Here is a 16,192-nt window from a genome sequence, read left to right as displayed (position 1 = left end):
ATGTTTAACAGTCAACAAACATTAAGGAAAAAAGGAAAAGAAGCAACTTTAAGAAACAGTGTGAAAGTATCTGCCTCATGGGAATATGTCTAAACTTTTCCCCACTCGAACCTGAACTTTTCAGTATCTTCAGGATACTGTGAAAAATAGAACAAATATCACACCAGGCTTTGCAGTAAAATCCTGTCTTTGTTCTCTTTAGATGAACTGACCAGATGTGTTTTTAACTGCTGGTTGCTTCAAATTATTAGGCCCACAGTATGTCCTGTTGTGGGAACATGTGTCAGATGACATGGGGCTTAGTCTAAGGTCTGACTAAACTAGCTGTGTGACATGTGACAAGTCATTAAATTCTTTGAACTGCAGTTGAGATATCAGATTCTCTGTTGCAAGTTCAGAAATGAATTTTAACTATCTTTACCAGAATATTTGTTAGAAGGCAGTTAGAGCTCACCTAATAGACAGGAGGCTTCAAGAACAGATAGGAGCCAAGGGCATTCAGGGAGGCCCAGGGAGTAGAAACAGACTGGTCTATACCTTTATCCCCCCACGGTGAATGTGACCGTCATCCACTCTCTCTACTCCTTTGGATAACTTAGGATTTGGGGAGGGGGCACCTGGGTGGCTCAGTTGGTTGGGCACCTGGGTGGCTCAGTTGGTTGGGCATCTGCCTTCGGCTCAGGTCATGATCCTGCAGTCCCAGGATCGAGTCCCGCATTGGGCTCCCAGCTCCATGGGAGTCTGCTTCTACCTCTGACCTTCTCCCCTCTCATGCTCTCTCACTCTCTCTTTCAAATAAATAAATAAAATCTTAAAAGAAAAAAAAAAAGATTTGGGGAGCATTTCCAGCTAGCCAGGCCTAAACCACATGCCAAGTTCCTGCAAGGCCCCTTACAGTTCCAGAGTTGGGGGCCACCAAGACCATGCACATTTGGGGGTATTCCCCAGATGGAGACCAGAGGGAGATTAGGAAGGAGACATCTGTTGCTGGACAGCCAAAAATAACAAATGTCAATTCAGATGTACCCCAGTCTGTAGAAATTGGAAGGTTGAGTCATATGGCCAGTGGTAAAATTACTGATTCTACATTATGTTTCTGAATATTTCTAAGATGTACATCTTTGAGGCAAAATGGAATCATCACAAGATCTTACCAAGTAAATGAGCATCCCAAATGAACAAAACAAAAGGAATTTTCTGTGTTTGTTTCTTCTGTTTATGGTTTATAGGGAAAAGATCGGGATGGTCGAAGGAGTTTGTCCCTCAACCTTCAACAAGCAGACCTTTGCTTTTCTTCTTAGATTGTAGAAAAGTAGGAAAGGGGAAAACAAACAGCTGTATCTGAGAACAGTTGTGCCGGACATAGTGCAAGAAAGTTTAAGTGGAAGATTAGCTGGAACTAAAATGGTCTGATGGTTATAGTTAATGAATAAGAACTGGAGTCCTAAGTTCTTCTTTACTTTGCCAATAATTGGTCTACTCATGTACCCCAACCTCTGCTTGTCTGCCTATGGGGAAAGAAATAATCCTACTGCCTGCACACATAGGCGTGTGTCTGGAGTTTATACCCGGGGAGAGCTCCAGGTATTGATTACTGTTCTAATACTGTCATTTGGAAGTATGGCCATGCAGGGGTGGGGATGAGGTGGGGAATGTTTAATTACAGAGAAGAGTATGTATGATATTTGGATTTAGACTTTCTCCCATTATAGTCTAGTCCCTAAGTTCCTTTAGGACTATAGAATCAAACTTTTTCTCACTACTCGGAAATATGCTTTTGACTTTTACAGCCATGTTTCCTTTCTGATATTTGGAGTTAGCCAAACTTTTCAGTAGGCGGTGGTATTGATAGTTCTGTAGTCTTTTGACCTCTGGTCTGATATTTTTTATCTCGAAATTTCCTTTCTATATGATATAGTCACACCAAGTAGGGACATGAATTCCTCTCCAACTAAGGAATTGACAGAAGCTGCCCTAGTCCTCTGAATCTGAAAATAAAACAAATAATCAGAGAACACTTATCAAGAAAGGGAGAATGTTAGGGTAGAATATGTTTGAAACTTACCCCTAGGTGAATATTCCTCAAGACAAAAATAGAACAAACAGTTCAGATTGTGTGTATTTTAGTTTTCTATAAATGGCAGCCATCTCACTTTGTGCAATTTATAAGTAAAATGTAATTTACCTATAAATTTTGGCTTCAACAGAAATACCAAACATCCTTAATTTTAATATTGAAGTAAAAGTATCACATCCACTCTCTGAAACCCAACTTCCCATAGTAAATGATCCATCTCTTCATGTATGTTGTATGCAAAATAGAAGACTGTGTATCCAGCTGATACTCTGCAACTTGGCCTGGTGTGTTGTTGCTTTCTTTTGCTTCCTTAGCCTTTCTGCTGGTCATGGATGATCACGCTGTCTACATTCTTCAAAAATTATTCCAACCTCGGGACGCCTGGGTGGCTCAGTCAGTTAAGCATCTGTCTTCTGCTCAGGTCATGATCTCGGGGTCTTGGGGTTGAGCCCTGTGTCTGGCTCCCTATTCAGCAGGGAGTCTGCATCTCCCTCTCCCCTCCCCACTGGTTGTGCTCTGTTATGTTCTTGTGTTCTCTTTCTCTCTTAATAAGTAAAATCTTTATTTTTTTTTTAATAAATAAAATCTTTAGAAAAAAGTCCAACCTCAGAACAGTTAAGTATTTTCTTCCATTGGTTGACCTTTTCCTCTACACTGTGCCTGAGAATAAACTGCCAGTTAAGAAATTTCATGCTCTAGGAAGTGATTTTGATCAAGAGAGATTGGCACAGAGTACTTCCCCAGATCTGTTTAAAGCAGAGTAATCTTTCCTCCATTTTCAAGACTGAAATGCTACTGTCATTCCCAACAGAAGTTACAGTTCTTTACTCTCCAGCCCATCTGGATTCGTCTCTCAGCCAGATGTTCTTGAGTATAGTCTTTCTATTCGTGCCCTTGATAAGGGAAACAAAAAAAAGGCATGAGAAGAGTTGAGATCTGGATTTATTTCAGTCCTTTTCTTTCACTCCTGTAGTCAACTTTTAAATTCAGTTCTGTTGAAAGCTCTGTGGGAAAACATTGTATTTCATTTTACATAAACTATATCATAAAACTGAAACAGCATAGTAGAGAGTGATTCAGAGCATGAACTTTCAAGTCAAATCTTGGTCTGAATTCTTGCTCTGAGGATTACCAGATATCTGATCTTGGGCAAATAACTTAGAGTCTCTTGAGTCCATCAGTCTCTTATGTGTAAATTGGGGGTAAAAAATAGTACCTCCTTCATAGGATTGTTGTGAAGATTAAATGAAATAATGTCAAGTGCTCAGCTTAATGCCCAGCATACTCTATATCCAGTCAAGTTAGTTATTATTAGCTATTCATATGTCTAACTAGGAATGATTTTCTCTCCGTTGAGCAAGCAGTCTTTTGGCAAGAGAGGAATAGATGATCTTCAATTGTATTCTGACCAGCTTCATTGGTCACTGTGTCATTTTCTTATCAAGCAGCTAAATACTCTCCATCTTTAGACCAAGAAAGCTTTTGGGTTTGTGTCTAATTTAGGCAACTGTAATCACCTCTGAGTGGCTCCATAAAATTTACTGGAGAAGTCCTGTTTCTGGTCCAGAATTGGTCAACTCAAAAACTGTGTAAAAGTTTTCACTTGCTCTCTAAATTTTTAAGTAGAGACCAAATCTATGTTGATTGAAGTTTCAGAAAGACCAATATTTACATAAATTAAATCTCTTGCTGTTATAGCAAAATGGTATACTAAGCTTTTACCTTATGCTGAAGTACATGTGATTAAATTCACACATAATATGATCATATATCATATGCAAATAAATCATTTAATTTTCAAGTTCAGTTTGAACCACCTTACTCTGTTGGTTGTGAATTTCATTTTTTCACTTCCACACCATCATACTGCTATCCTATTTTTGATAGCATTTATAGAGCTTTATTTATTTATTTGACAGACAGAGATCACAAGTAGGCAGAGAGGCAGGCAGAGAGAGAGAGGAGGAAGCAGGCTGTCTGCAGAGCAGAGAGCCCGATGCGGGGCTCAATCCCAGAACCCTGGGATCATGACCTGAGCCGAAGTGCTCAGCTTAATGCCCAGCATACTCTATATCCAGTCAAGCCACTGGAGCCACTTAACCCACTGAGCCACCAGGCGCCCCACTGCTATCCTATTTTTGGTAGCATTTATAGAGCTTTAACTTTTGCTCAGTGATGATAAGGGATTTTTGTAATCAGCCACACTTTTATTCCTGATCCTTGTAACCAACAGTATATGCCGCTTTCACGGTAACTGGAGGGTCCTAATCTAGGACCACAGAATAAAGAGAATTGACTGTACCATCGAGAGTGTGTCTGCCATGACTCTCTGGGAGCTGGTACTGTACCTAGTAGGGCAGTCTCCTGACCCAGGTGTATCTGCTGTGCATTTTGTTGTATCAGAAAAGTTCATTGAGATTTGTGTAAATGATTCAAATAGAAAAACATCTTTTCTCTTATACTGTATGTGAGTTTGACTCCTAGTCTTTCTTTCACCATCAGGAATTTTCCAGGTAGCTTTGAATTAACCAAGGGTCCTTGGTTCCACCCTAACCCGTTGGGAAAGCACTATACACATTTTAAAGAACACACTTAGGTTTGCTTTAAAGCATGAGCAACAATAAATGTATCAAACCAGGAAGTTTGTTCTTAAACTAGTGTTTGTCAAAGAGAAAACTACTTCTGTCTCACAAAAGGAATGACTGAAGTATGCTTGGTTGTTTGAAGCTCTCTACAAATACACTTCTTTTGTGGATGTTGAGACCACTTTGCTTACCGGAAACCAAAGTGCACACAGCTGTAATTTTGTCTGGTGATAGGTAGAATATTAGTCTGTATTTTTTAAATATTTTCATTTGGTAAAGCAGACAGTTGCTGTGTTGGCAGAAGTGTGAATTTCATTTCCTGTCTGTGGTGTACCCCACTCATCCTGTCACTCAAGACATTTTGTTTTAGGTTGTTCCCGTAATGTGACTGAAACAGAGTGACCCACAGCAGGGTGACATGTGCATACCACGAACGTAACTAGAGACGGGACTTGTGCAACAGACCACAAGAGCGTAATGCTTTATTTAAAGATGAAAACAAAACAAAATAAAGGCGGTTCCTCCCAGCCGGCATGCAGATTTTTAAAGTGGCATCCATGACTTCTTGTATTTGTTTTTAGAAGACATGTTCCAGTCTGTTTGGCAAGTTAGCTCAAAAGTTTATCAGCTTTATGCCTCTTAATTAAAGGATAAAGTTGAGTCAACGACTGACAACAGTATAGAGGTGATTTCATTTTATTTGCCAACTAATGTGTCATCAGACATTTGTATTTACAACCCATTAATCTGCCACATATATTGAGTTCTGTAACAACTATTTTTTACATGTGAAATTACAGGATTTCTATTGTCTTGTCCTAAATTACATTTCCTGCTGCAATGACAGGACAGATAAAACTGTGTGGGAAGAATTCTGGGATGAGTTGATTCATCCTTAAATAGCTATTGAGCACCTAATATGTATTTCCAATGTTGAGGATTACGTACTGAGCAAAATAAAATCCTCGCTCTTCATTGAGCTTATACTCTATCATAAGGAGATAACCACAATCAGGTATACAAGTAAATAAGTGTAATTTTTGTATATGATATATTTCCTGGAGGAAACACAACCGAATAGCAGGATAGAGTATGACTGGGACAGGGAAGGGGTGATGATACTGGAGCTGTGGCTTAAATAGTGACAGGCCAAGAGAAAATTATCCCAGGTAGAAAATAAAAAGCATGAGGCGCCTGGGTGGCTCAGTTGGTTGAGCGCCTGCCTTTGGCTCAGATCATTATCCCAGGGTTCTGGGATTGAGCCCCATGTTTCTCGGGCTCCCTGTCAGCGGGGAGCCTGCTTATCCCCCTCTCTCTGCCCCTCCTCTGCATGTTCTCCCTCTCTCTCTTTCTCAAATAAATAAAATCTTTTTTTAAAAAAAGAAGAAAAGGCACAAAGGACCTAAGAAGGGGCCTGAAATACAGAAGAAATAAAAGAGACCAGTGCAACTATAGCAAGTGAACAAAAGAGGAGACAGTACAAAATCAGAAAAGTAATGTATTATTGGATGTTACAGGGCCTTGAAGTCTAAGCTAAAGACTTCAGCTTTTCTTTGTAAGTACAAAGGGAAACACATGATATATCTGTGTATTTTGTATATATAGAATCCTTCTGGTTGCTCTTTGGTAAGTGGACAGCAGCAGTGCAGAAGTGGTTGCAGACAGGCTAGTTAAGAGACTTTTTGCTGATAGAATGTCTGGGATTAGTTTCACTTCAGGGACAAGGTAAAGAGAGTAAGGACGTAGAAGAAACAAAGATTGGCCTTGGATTAAAGCTGAAATGTGAGAGAATGTGGAGGTTCGTTATATCATCCCCTCTATTTCTGTTTATGTTTGTAATTTTCTATAATAAAAAGCTTAAAAAAAAAACCTTTAACAGTGATCTAAGTTTTGAAAAATGATGGTGCCATGGACGTTGTCAGTGTAGTAATAGAGCTAAGTGGGCAGATTCAAGATACATTTGGAAGTATAGCCCCCAGGACTTGCTGATGAATTAGGATACATATTATTGCAGGAAAAAAGAGAAACCAAGGATGACTGTCAGGTATTTGGCTCAAACAATTTGGGTGGATAAGACTAGGGATCAGGTTTGTAGGGACTCCAGAGCTTTGTTTTGGCCATGTAAATTTGAGACACCAATTGGATTTCCAAGCAGAAATGTTGAGTAGGCAGCGTAATTTACAATACATTAGCTAACTCTGCATAAACATACTTATAAGCAAGCTTGGAACCCTCCATTATATGTTTCTAAATTTTGCCATTAGTGTTTTAGAAGTTCTATCCTTTTCAAAACTTGTGAATAATATTTTTTTAAAGATTTTGTTTATTTATTTATTTGACAGGGAGAGAGAGATCACAAGTAGGCAGAGAGGCAGGCAGAGAGGGAGAGGGGAAGCAGGCTCCCTGCTGAGCGGAGAGCCCAATGGTGGGGCTCGATCCCAGGACCCTGAGATCATGACCTGAGCCAAAGGCAGAGGCTTAAGCCACTGAGCCACCCAGGCACTCCCCTGTGAATAACATTTAAAAGGCTTAGTCTTTTGGTATGAAATAGTTCAAACATATTTTCTCTTTTCTGTGGATATTTACTAGTAATTATATCACTGCTATGCTAAACAGTAAATCTCCACCTCTTTTGAGCTGTCATTTACATGGGAAGAATGGTGTTAACATGGCAAACTCCATAGGTTAAACCCATTTCCTGTGTCCTCCTTTCACTGCATGTGGGAATGCAAGTCAGTGACAGTAAAGTTTTGAGTAACACTTCAGCATGGTGTGTGTGTATTTTAAACAAAAATTTTTTGGCAAACTTTGAGTCTATTATTAGTAACTAAGTATTGTAACATAATTTACATCTGATTAGAACCTAATCATATGCTGTTACTGATAATCATAGACCCAGTAACAATAACTAATATTTGTTAAGGACACCACTTTTTTTTTACACTGTGTAATTCCTTCATTTTCTGTGTATTAGTATTTTACCAACACTATAAAGAACACAACTCCAAGTACTGTACTTTTTAGTTTAGAGAGATCACAGTCTATAGACACATTTACTTATATTAGACAAGATTAATCTCATTCAGAACTTACTGCAGTTTATAAATTCTCATAAATACAGAAATTGATACAATTAAACAAAAACTTCAGGGTCTTATTTTTTAAATTCCTAGGTCATAACTTTTTCCATGGGCTTCAATTACCTGCTCTGTGATCAATGGTTATGGTTCAATTTAACTACATAAATTATCAACCCTTTATATCCTTAAAGAAAATGTAAATGAAAATTACAATTTCTTACCAAAAAGCTTAGCATTTTCCAAATTTCAAAATTTGTTTCCCCCTCCCCCTTTTAGCTAGTCATTTCAAGTAAACTAAAAATAATTGCATCTCACCTGCAACATTTAATAGCAGTCATTTGATGTATAAAATTATAACTATGCTCCCGGTTATTTAAAACACACAGAAAATGGCTGCCTATCAATCTGTCTGTCCCAAGTTAAAAATACTACATTTTTAAGAATTAAGATGAGGGACTCCTGGGTGGCACAATCAGTTGAACGTCAGACTCTTGGTTTCAGCCTGGGTCATGATCTCAGGGTCATGGGATCCAGCCCCACAGCTGACTCTGTGGTCAGCATGGAGTCCGCTTAGAGTTTCTCTCTCCCTCTGACCCTCCCCATCATTCTCTTTCTCTTTCTCAAATATATAAATCTTTAAAAAAAAATAAAAAATAAAAAGAATAGAGATAGGAGGGGCACCTGAGTGGCTCAGTTGGTTGAGTGCCCAACTCTTGATTTTTGGCTCATGTCATGATCTCAGGGTCATGGGCTCCCCTCCCTCATCTACCTCCCTACTTCCGTGTGCACTCTCTCTCTCTCTCAAATAAATAAATCTTTAAAAAGAAAAAAATAAAAAAGAATTAAGACGAGGGTTTCCAGTTTCCTCCAGTTTAAGCATTTATACCTTTATTCCTTTTTTTGTCTAAAGATGTTTCCAGGTCACCTGGGTGGCTCAGTCGTTTAAGCGGCTGCCTTCAGCTCAAGCCTGATCCCAGGGTTCTGGGATCGAGCCCGGAATAGGGCTTCCTGCTCAGGGGAGAGCCTGTTTCTTTCTTTCCCTCTGCCTGCCGCTCTGCCTACTTGTGCTCTCTCTCTGTCTCTCTGTCAAATAGATAAATAAAATCTTTAAAAAAAAAAAAAAAAGATGTTTCTATAGTATTGATATTTGTGTAACCCATGTTTATGCACCTTAAAATGCAATCATTTAAAACACTAAGAATTAAATTCATGGTAGAGCTTTGGGAGTTTTAAAAGCAACTAAAGTGTTCTCAGATGTGTCTGCCAGCTTCATTTCTAGAGATAATACTAAAGCAAAACTGAGAGTTTTATACCTTAGTTGCATTTTGAATTCAAAAATCCCTCTGCACAAGGGCACTACTCTAAGAAACTGTATCCTTGTTGACTCCGCACAATAGCTTCGTTTTATTACCTGTATTTTACCCATAAGGAAACTTAGGCCACCTAAAATTCACTCAGGTAAGAAGTAGCAGAGTCAGGATTCGAACCCAGGCGATCTGGCTCCAGAGCCATTACCCCCTTTTTTGTTTCCCGAGCCTTTATTCTTAACTGCTACCATGTGATATATATAGAATATTGTAGGTTTTGTTTCAGAAAAACTGTCTAGACTAGATAGATTTGTGTAAATAAAGGGTCTCTCTTGATTTTATTTTTACTTCATACCATGAAATTGGAACTTTGGAAGATGGAAGAGAGAATAATCCCAAAGTGTATCTCCATCATACTCTGATTTCCTTCCTTAAATAATCCATGTCCTTTTGACTTTTTCCCTTACAGCATCAGCGAGAGCTTTCTGACTGTCAAAGGTGCTGCCCTTTTTCTACCACGGGGAAATGGCTCATCCACACCAAGAATTAGCCACAGACGCAACAAGCATGCAGGTAAAGTTACACATATACCATTCCTTTCTTGGTTTCTTTGCCTTTTGTTTTGTTCTAAAAGGCTGACAACCTTATCTCCATTTATCCAACAGTCTTGTACTGGTGAAAGAAAGCATTGTATTTTGCTATAATCACTTGTCTTTCACTCTCACTATTTTTTTGGCACTTAGCAGAATGTGATATATATGTAGTAAGTGTTCAATAAATTTGTGTTGGAAAAATAATAAGGTACAAGAATACTCTAATGAATTCGTATGTGACTTATCACTTAAGGTTTTCCAGTAGCAAATTCCCAGTTTGCTTATCGGCAGTACTTTTCACCACTAACAAACCTGAGTTTCCACATACCCAGCTCACATAAGAAGCCTTACCATAGGGATAGGGTCCTGACTTTTGCCTGACCTTCCAAGAAACCAGCCGGATCTTTGGGCCAATAACACTTGGAGTAGGGTCTTACGTCCACTATTTACCTAGAAATGGTTGTCCTCTACAGGTTCTCCATCCTAAAAATCTTCTCTTAGATCGTTTGTATTGATAGAACAGAAGGAATCTTAATTTTTAAAAAGCCTCAGCTGCTTAACTCAATTATAACATGTAATTTAAATCATTCTTCATTATTTATACCTAACACTCTGTCTCTCCACACTGGTATTTTTTTTTTTTTTACAGTTTTAGTGAGATATAATTCACATACCATATAATTCACCTAATTTACCTATTTAAAGTTTGCATTCATTGTTGGGTTTTGTTTGTTTGTTTGTTTGTTTTTTATATGTACAGAGTTGTACAACCATCACTGCAACTTTAGAACATTTTCATCACCCCACAGAAGAAACTCACTTACCCATTAGCAGTCATTCCCTGTATCTTCCACCCTCCCTGCCAGTCCTAAGCAACCACTAATCTATTTTCTCTGTCTATAGATTTGCCCATTCTGGGTGTTCCATATAAGTGGAATTATATAAATGATCTTTTGAGACAGGCTCCTTTCCTTTAGCATAATGTTTTCAAGGGTCATTCACATTATAGTGTCAGTACTTCATTCCTTTTTATGACCAAATAATGTTCTAGTGTATCGATACACCACATTTTATTTTTCCATTCACCAGTTGATAGACATCTGAGTTGTTTCCAATTTTTGGCTGTTAGGAATAATGCTGCTGTGAATCTTTATGTATACGTTCTTGTGTAAACATATGTTTTCATTTCTCTTGGTTTTATACCTATGGGCCCATACTGGCTCTTACAAATGAGACTTACATTGTGTCTCTGGGTTTGAAATGTGCTAGAACAGACCTGACCAAACATGATGATTCGCCTTTTTAATTTTGCAAGTTGAAAGATTCTGCAGTAATGGAATTGGTCAGAAGCCAGCATTGAACTGGAGATGGGGATTGGGGGGGCAAGAAAACTATTCTTTAAGAGAAGGAAAGGGTTGGGGGAAAGGAGAGGCTTTCAGACTTGCTGACCTTTTAAACACGTATCTGTTCGCTAACCTACTTTTCTTTTTTCCTGCCCCTCACCACTTCTTGCACATAATAGTATTTCATCTCACAGTTAACAGTTGAAGTTACGTGGAGGAAGATTTTGTATGTAGATTTCAAGATGAGTGTGAGAACAGGTTCCACTGGCATCTGTGATCAGGTGGCTATGTCAGTCACTCTAGACTGTTAAAGAGCTGGACCTGGGTGGGCATGAATGAAGTTTTTTGTTCTCGGATTATCATCATTTATAACAGTACATTATCTAATAATCTCCTACTAGCCAAAGCCCCAGGTTTTCTAGTATAGAATAAGGAGTATGAGAAAATCTATAATACTTTAATACAAAAAAATTCAATTTAGTTTTGGGGAATGTGTAGAAACAAGTATGTATTCAAATAACGGTTGGCCACATTAAAGGACCTAACATTAGGTTCAGTGGAATATTTATTTGTTGGGACCCACTATATTTAATGAGTACTCTTTCTTGAAAATCAGCCACTAATATGGAAATCATTTTAAACCACTGACATTATTCTAAGGGGAATCTAAAAATCTTCTTAGGTTAAGTGCAACTGAAGATTTACAGAAATAAGAATGGCGGAATAGTTAGCTTTTTTTAAAGTTAGAGGTAATTCTAAACCCATTCATCACACTTTTCAGGATTCCCTCCTTGCTGCCTTTAGTGGGCCTGAAAGCACAGCCCAACACATCTCACTATTGCTTTCATCAACATCCACGATAGTACAAAACTGATACTGGTTTCAAGTGTATCTTCCACTGGACAAATATAAAGCAAATTTTAATGTAGTAGAGGCTAAAAGTGAATGTATAGAGATGCAGTCTACCATTCTATCTTTCTATTTAAAGTTAATAATTCTATTAAGACACTTAATTTCTGTGTCTAATTATAGTCCTATAATAGTCCTATAATTACTAACCAGAACTTTCTTTTATACTGGTTAGTAACATAGAAGGAATCCTCTCTATTGGCATTACAATGCAGAATAATTTTTTGTTTCATAAATTTCACCAGGTGATCTCCAACAGCATCTCCAAGCAATGTTCATATTACTCCGCCCAGAAGATAACATCAGGCTGGTAAGTTAGTGTTATCATTGTAAGTCTTACTCAAGAGACTGTCTAAGATGGCAAACATTAAGCAGTCATTATTATGTCACAACAGAGTGCTGGGAGCTATGTGGAACAAAAAAGAATAACGTGTCCGCACCATCAAAGAGCTTAGACTGTCACTGGGCATATGAACTAATGTGAAATTATGCAAAATAATTTGATGATTCAAGGCTGTTGATAAGCACAAGTTTGTAGGTTACTGACCATAACAACAACTAATGTTCAGGAGAAAGAATCAGACTTGCCCCAGGTAGAAAGGTTTTATGGATACAGTAGAGCTTGAGCTGGGTCTTAAAAGACGATGAATTTAGATTGGCAGAAAGAAGGAAGTCCGTCCTTCTAGATGAGGGCCTGACTGAGGCAAAAACACATGTAAAGTTGGACAAGGAGAGAGTAAAAGGGCCAGGGATTTGCGCGGGTCTCAGAGAAAGGAGACCTGAGCTTAGGCTTTTGCTAATCATGTGATGTTGGACAAATTGCTTAGTTTGTCTGAGCCTGCTTTCTCATCTCCCTTCTACGTCTCACAGTTGAGAGGACCAAGTGGACCTGAAAGCATATTGAAGAGTATAAAATGCTGCCCAAATCTGGGAATTATTGTTACTATAAGGAAGATAAGATACCAGAAAACAAGGCATTTAAATAGGGATTTAATGCTCCAAACTAGAGGACTCAAAATGGCAGATATGTTTTATTTGGACCATAGTGGTATTGTTTTTCACTCCAAGCCAGAATTTTAAAGTTGAATGATTTCACATAAAAATCCATACTTGGAGCTTGTCTTCAAAAATCTAAAATTCCAGCAACACTGCAACCTTATGCTCATCTGATAAAACTTGCTAGACCCAAAGGGGCAGGCATGGGTATGGCCTGGGCTCTTAACTTACCATAATCCGCATATATTCTATCGTCTCCTAGGCTCTAAAGCCAAGTGTCTCCATTTGTCATCATTTTTTCACTGTTACTTTTCTTATAGTAGAACATTTAATTAAAATAGGAAAACAAATATGGTATGAGTATGTTTCTTTATGAAAAGTGAAGAGCATTTCTACGCATTTAATAGTCATATGGCCTACTGTACTCATTTATATTTCCTATCTGACCCTCTATATTAACAATAGTTGGAGGAAGTACCTCTCTCTGTTCAGTAAGCAGTAGTGTGAAACATTACAAGGTTTGGAGCAACGAATTATGTGGAAGAGCTGCAGTATTTAAGAGAGGGGCACCTGGCTTGCTCAGTCAGTAGAGTATCCAACTCTTGATCTCTGCATTGTGAGCTTGAGGCCCACATTCGGTGTAGAGATTACTAAAAAAAAAGAAAGAAAGAAAGAAAAGAAAAAAGAGCAAGAGAGAGATTCTTCAGAAGCTAATACAGAATAGTGGGAAGGAGGAAACCACCTTAAGTCATGGAGATCTGCTAGGTAGTTATTGCAGTCATCTAACCATGTGGTGATCGGCCCTTCTAGGTTGGGGTGGTAACTTGGAAATTGGGTTTCTGTCGGCATGTTAAATTCAAATGGTTGATCTCTATGCTCTGGACAGGAAGAGAAAGAATAAGTAGAATACAAGAATGACTGTAAAAAATTGATCAGGTCTCTGAATTCTGTGGTAATTAACTGATTTTTCATTCACTTAATCATTCTGTGTTCAAATTCTGTCATTTCTTTTCTCTCAAATGCTGCCTCTATCATCTTCTTAAAATGGCCACAAATGTTTGTTGAGTGAGAAACTGCCTTTGAAATTTAAAGAACATGAAATAAGAAATCCTTACATAATTATTTTATATCCTAATTTGAGAATCACATCATACATTTATGTAAATGTCTATATTTTTATATATATCTATCTTAAACACTTCTTTATAAGTGAACAAAGGTGGTGTATAGTTCTTAGAGCATTCATATTCTCAAGCAGGGATACTCAAACCTTAGAGTACATCAGAATCACCTGCAGAGCTTTGTTGAACTCCCCCCCGCCACCCTTTGCTGGATTCCACCCACAATGTTTGATTTGGGGAGGGGGAGGTAGTAATTATTTGCACTTTTCACAAGTTTTCCAGCCATGTTGATGCTGCTGATCCAGGAGTCGTGCTTTGAGAACACCTCCTCTAAAACCCATAGTAACGGTCACTTGCATACACTTGATGTCCATCAGATCCATGTTTATAGTTTCCCCAAAATTGTGTGGTTTGGTAGAGTTCAAGTCGAGGTCTGTCATCACTTTATCTTTTTCTCCTTGATAACCTTCTGGAATTTAGATTGCACTTCTAAACATTAAAATAATTTTAACCACAGGAGAGCATTAAGGAAGCAGTTCGGGAAGGCAGAGTTAGCAATTAACTTTTTTTCTTGCCCTGCTAAAATATGCAGCTTCCACTGCTTTACATTTATAAAATATAAATTCAGAAAATATAACTGATGCCTCTGAATTAATTCAGTTTAAATGATAAGCCATTTTACAGTTGTTTTGAATTGTTACAAACACATAGTCATTATGTTTCAGATTATTGAGTGAGTCATCTTCAAGAAAATGAGTGAATACATTGTGTGACTTTGGACAAATTAGCACTTTTCTAACTGAAAGGAGCATTTGTAGACTCAAAGCAAGGCCTTTTGTTTTGAGTTAAATTTGGAATGCTAAAATTCTCATCCTGGGGCTTGTACATAAGGTTAAAAGTTTGATAGTCAACTGAATGTCCTGCCCTTATTTTTTTAATAACCCAGCAACAGATAGTGGCACCAAATCCCACATTTTGTTTTAGCATTAAAAATAAAACTAAACCATTTTTTCCTCTAGGGAAGCTTTGCATTCCAAATACATGCATTAATACTTAATACAAGCATTAAGTTCAGCACTTAGGAAAAACTGTAGCTGGTAAAATGAAGACCATGGCTTTTTAGTTACTCTTGCATATTACCAAAGACCCATTTAATTAAAAAAAAAAAGACTGGGAAATAAAAAAACTTTCCTAACATTTGAAGTAACTTTTATATTCTTAATTAGTGTTAAGGTGCTGAAAAGATACAAGGAGATGTTTTTTGAGTACTTTGCAGGAGAGTTTAAGAAAATAAGGGCTTCTTGTACTTTGTTTTTTATGGTACGTTGATGTTTTCCCAAAGTGAAAATGAGTATTTTTTCTAAATATAAAGTTTTTAAAATCCTACAATACAGGAAGGTATAAGGAAGAAAGTAAAAATCACTTTGTATCCTATATTCAGAGAAAATCATTCTTAGCAATTTGGATAAGCATCCTTCCCGTCTTTCCTGTGTGCATGTGTATGTGTGTGTGTAGTGTAAGAGTATGTCAGATTCTCTGACCTCTGCTCTTACTGAAGTGGATCAGTGATTAAAATAGCCAAATTTGAGTATCAGAAGACCTACTAGTCTCCCCGATTGATCTCTGTATTTCTGAGAAGCAAAAGTGTAAAATAATTTAAAACAAGACTTGGGGAGCCAGGGTGGCTCACTGTTTAAACAGCTGACTCTTGATTTCGGCTCGGGTTGTGATCTCCAGGTTACAGGATTGAGCCCTGCATCAGGCTCCGCACTCAGTGTGGAGTCTGCTTGTCCTTCTCCCTCTGCTTTTCCCCCAACTCATGCTCTCTCTCAAATAAATAAATAAAATCCTTAAAACAATAAGACCTATGTCTGGGGGGTGAGAGGGGTGTTTGTGTGTTTTTAAAAAGTGGATAACTTAGGACTTGCTTGTGGATGAATGAAATTGGGGGAAATGTGTACATATGAAAGGCTAATCAGTTTTGAGCAATGACCTTTATAACTATGAAGGTTTCTACTGAGCTCAGAATTGAGTGGAAAAAAGAGTATATGTCAGCACCTTTTTTATTAACAAAAGTGAGATTAAAAATATAAATGCTGACTTGTAACCAGCTTTCTTCACACTTTATTTTGAATATCTTTCCATGTCAACAAGTAAATCTGTTTTTAATGGCTACGCAGA

The 16,192-nt window shown here is 37.9% G+C and overlaps 1 protein-coding gene and 1 non-coding gene across 5 annotated transcripts in view; both read left to right on the top strand.

The window, feature by feature from the left end:
* Positions 1 to 16,192, top strand: part of SSH2 (slingshot protein phosphatase 2) — a 248,776-nt gene that overhangs the window by 179,434 nt on the left and 53,150 nt on the right. For all 4 annotated transcript variants that reach the window (XM_045984075.1, XM_045984077.1, XM_045984076.1 and 1 more), the window contains 2 exons: positions 9,519 to 9,622; positions 12,140 to 12,204. In XM_045984075.1, coding sequence (XP_045840031.1) covers positions 9,519 to 9,622; positions 12,140 to 12,204 — 169 coding nt within the window. The remainder of the gene's footprint in view (positions 1 to 9,518; positions 9,623 to 12,139; positions 12,205 to 16,192) is intronic.
* Positions 15,572 to 15,648, top strand: LOC123930371. The gene has a single exon (XR_006816082.1). It is a non-coding gene; the product is annotated as a small nucleolar RNA U2-19 (small nucleolar RNA).

Source organism: Meles meles, chromosome 18 (assembly GCF_922984935.1).
Source record: "Meles meles chromosome 18, mMelMel3.1 paternal haplotype, whole genome shotgun sequence".
In the NCBI taxonomy this organism is placed as follows: Eukaryota; Metazoa; Chordata; class Mammalia; order Carnivora; family Mustelidae; genus Meles; species Meles meles.
The sequence above is the reverse complement of the archived record's forward strand: the minus strand, read 5'-3'. Positions and strand labels throughout refer to the sequence as shown.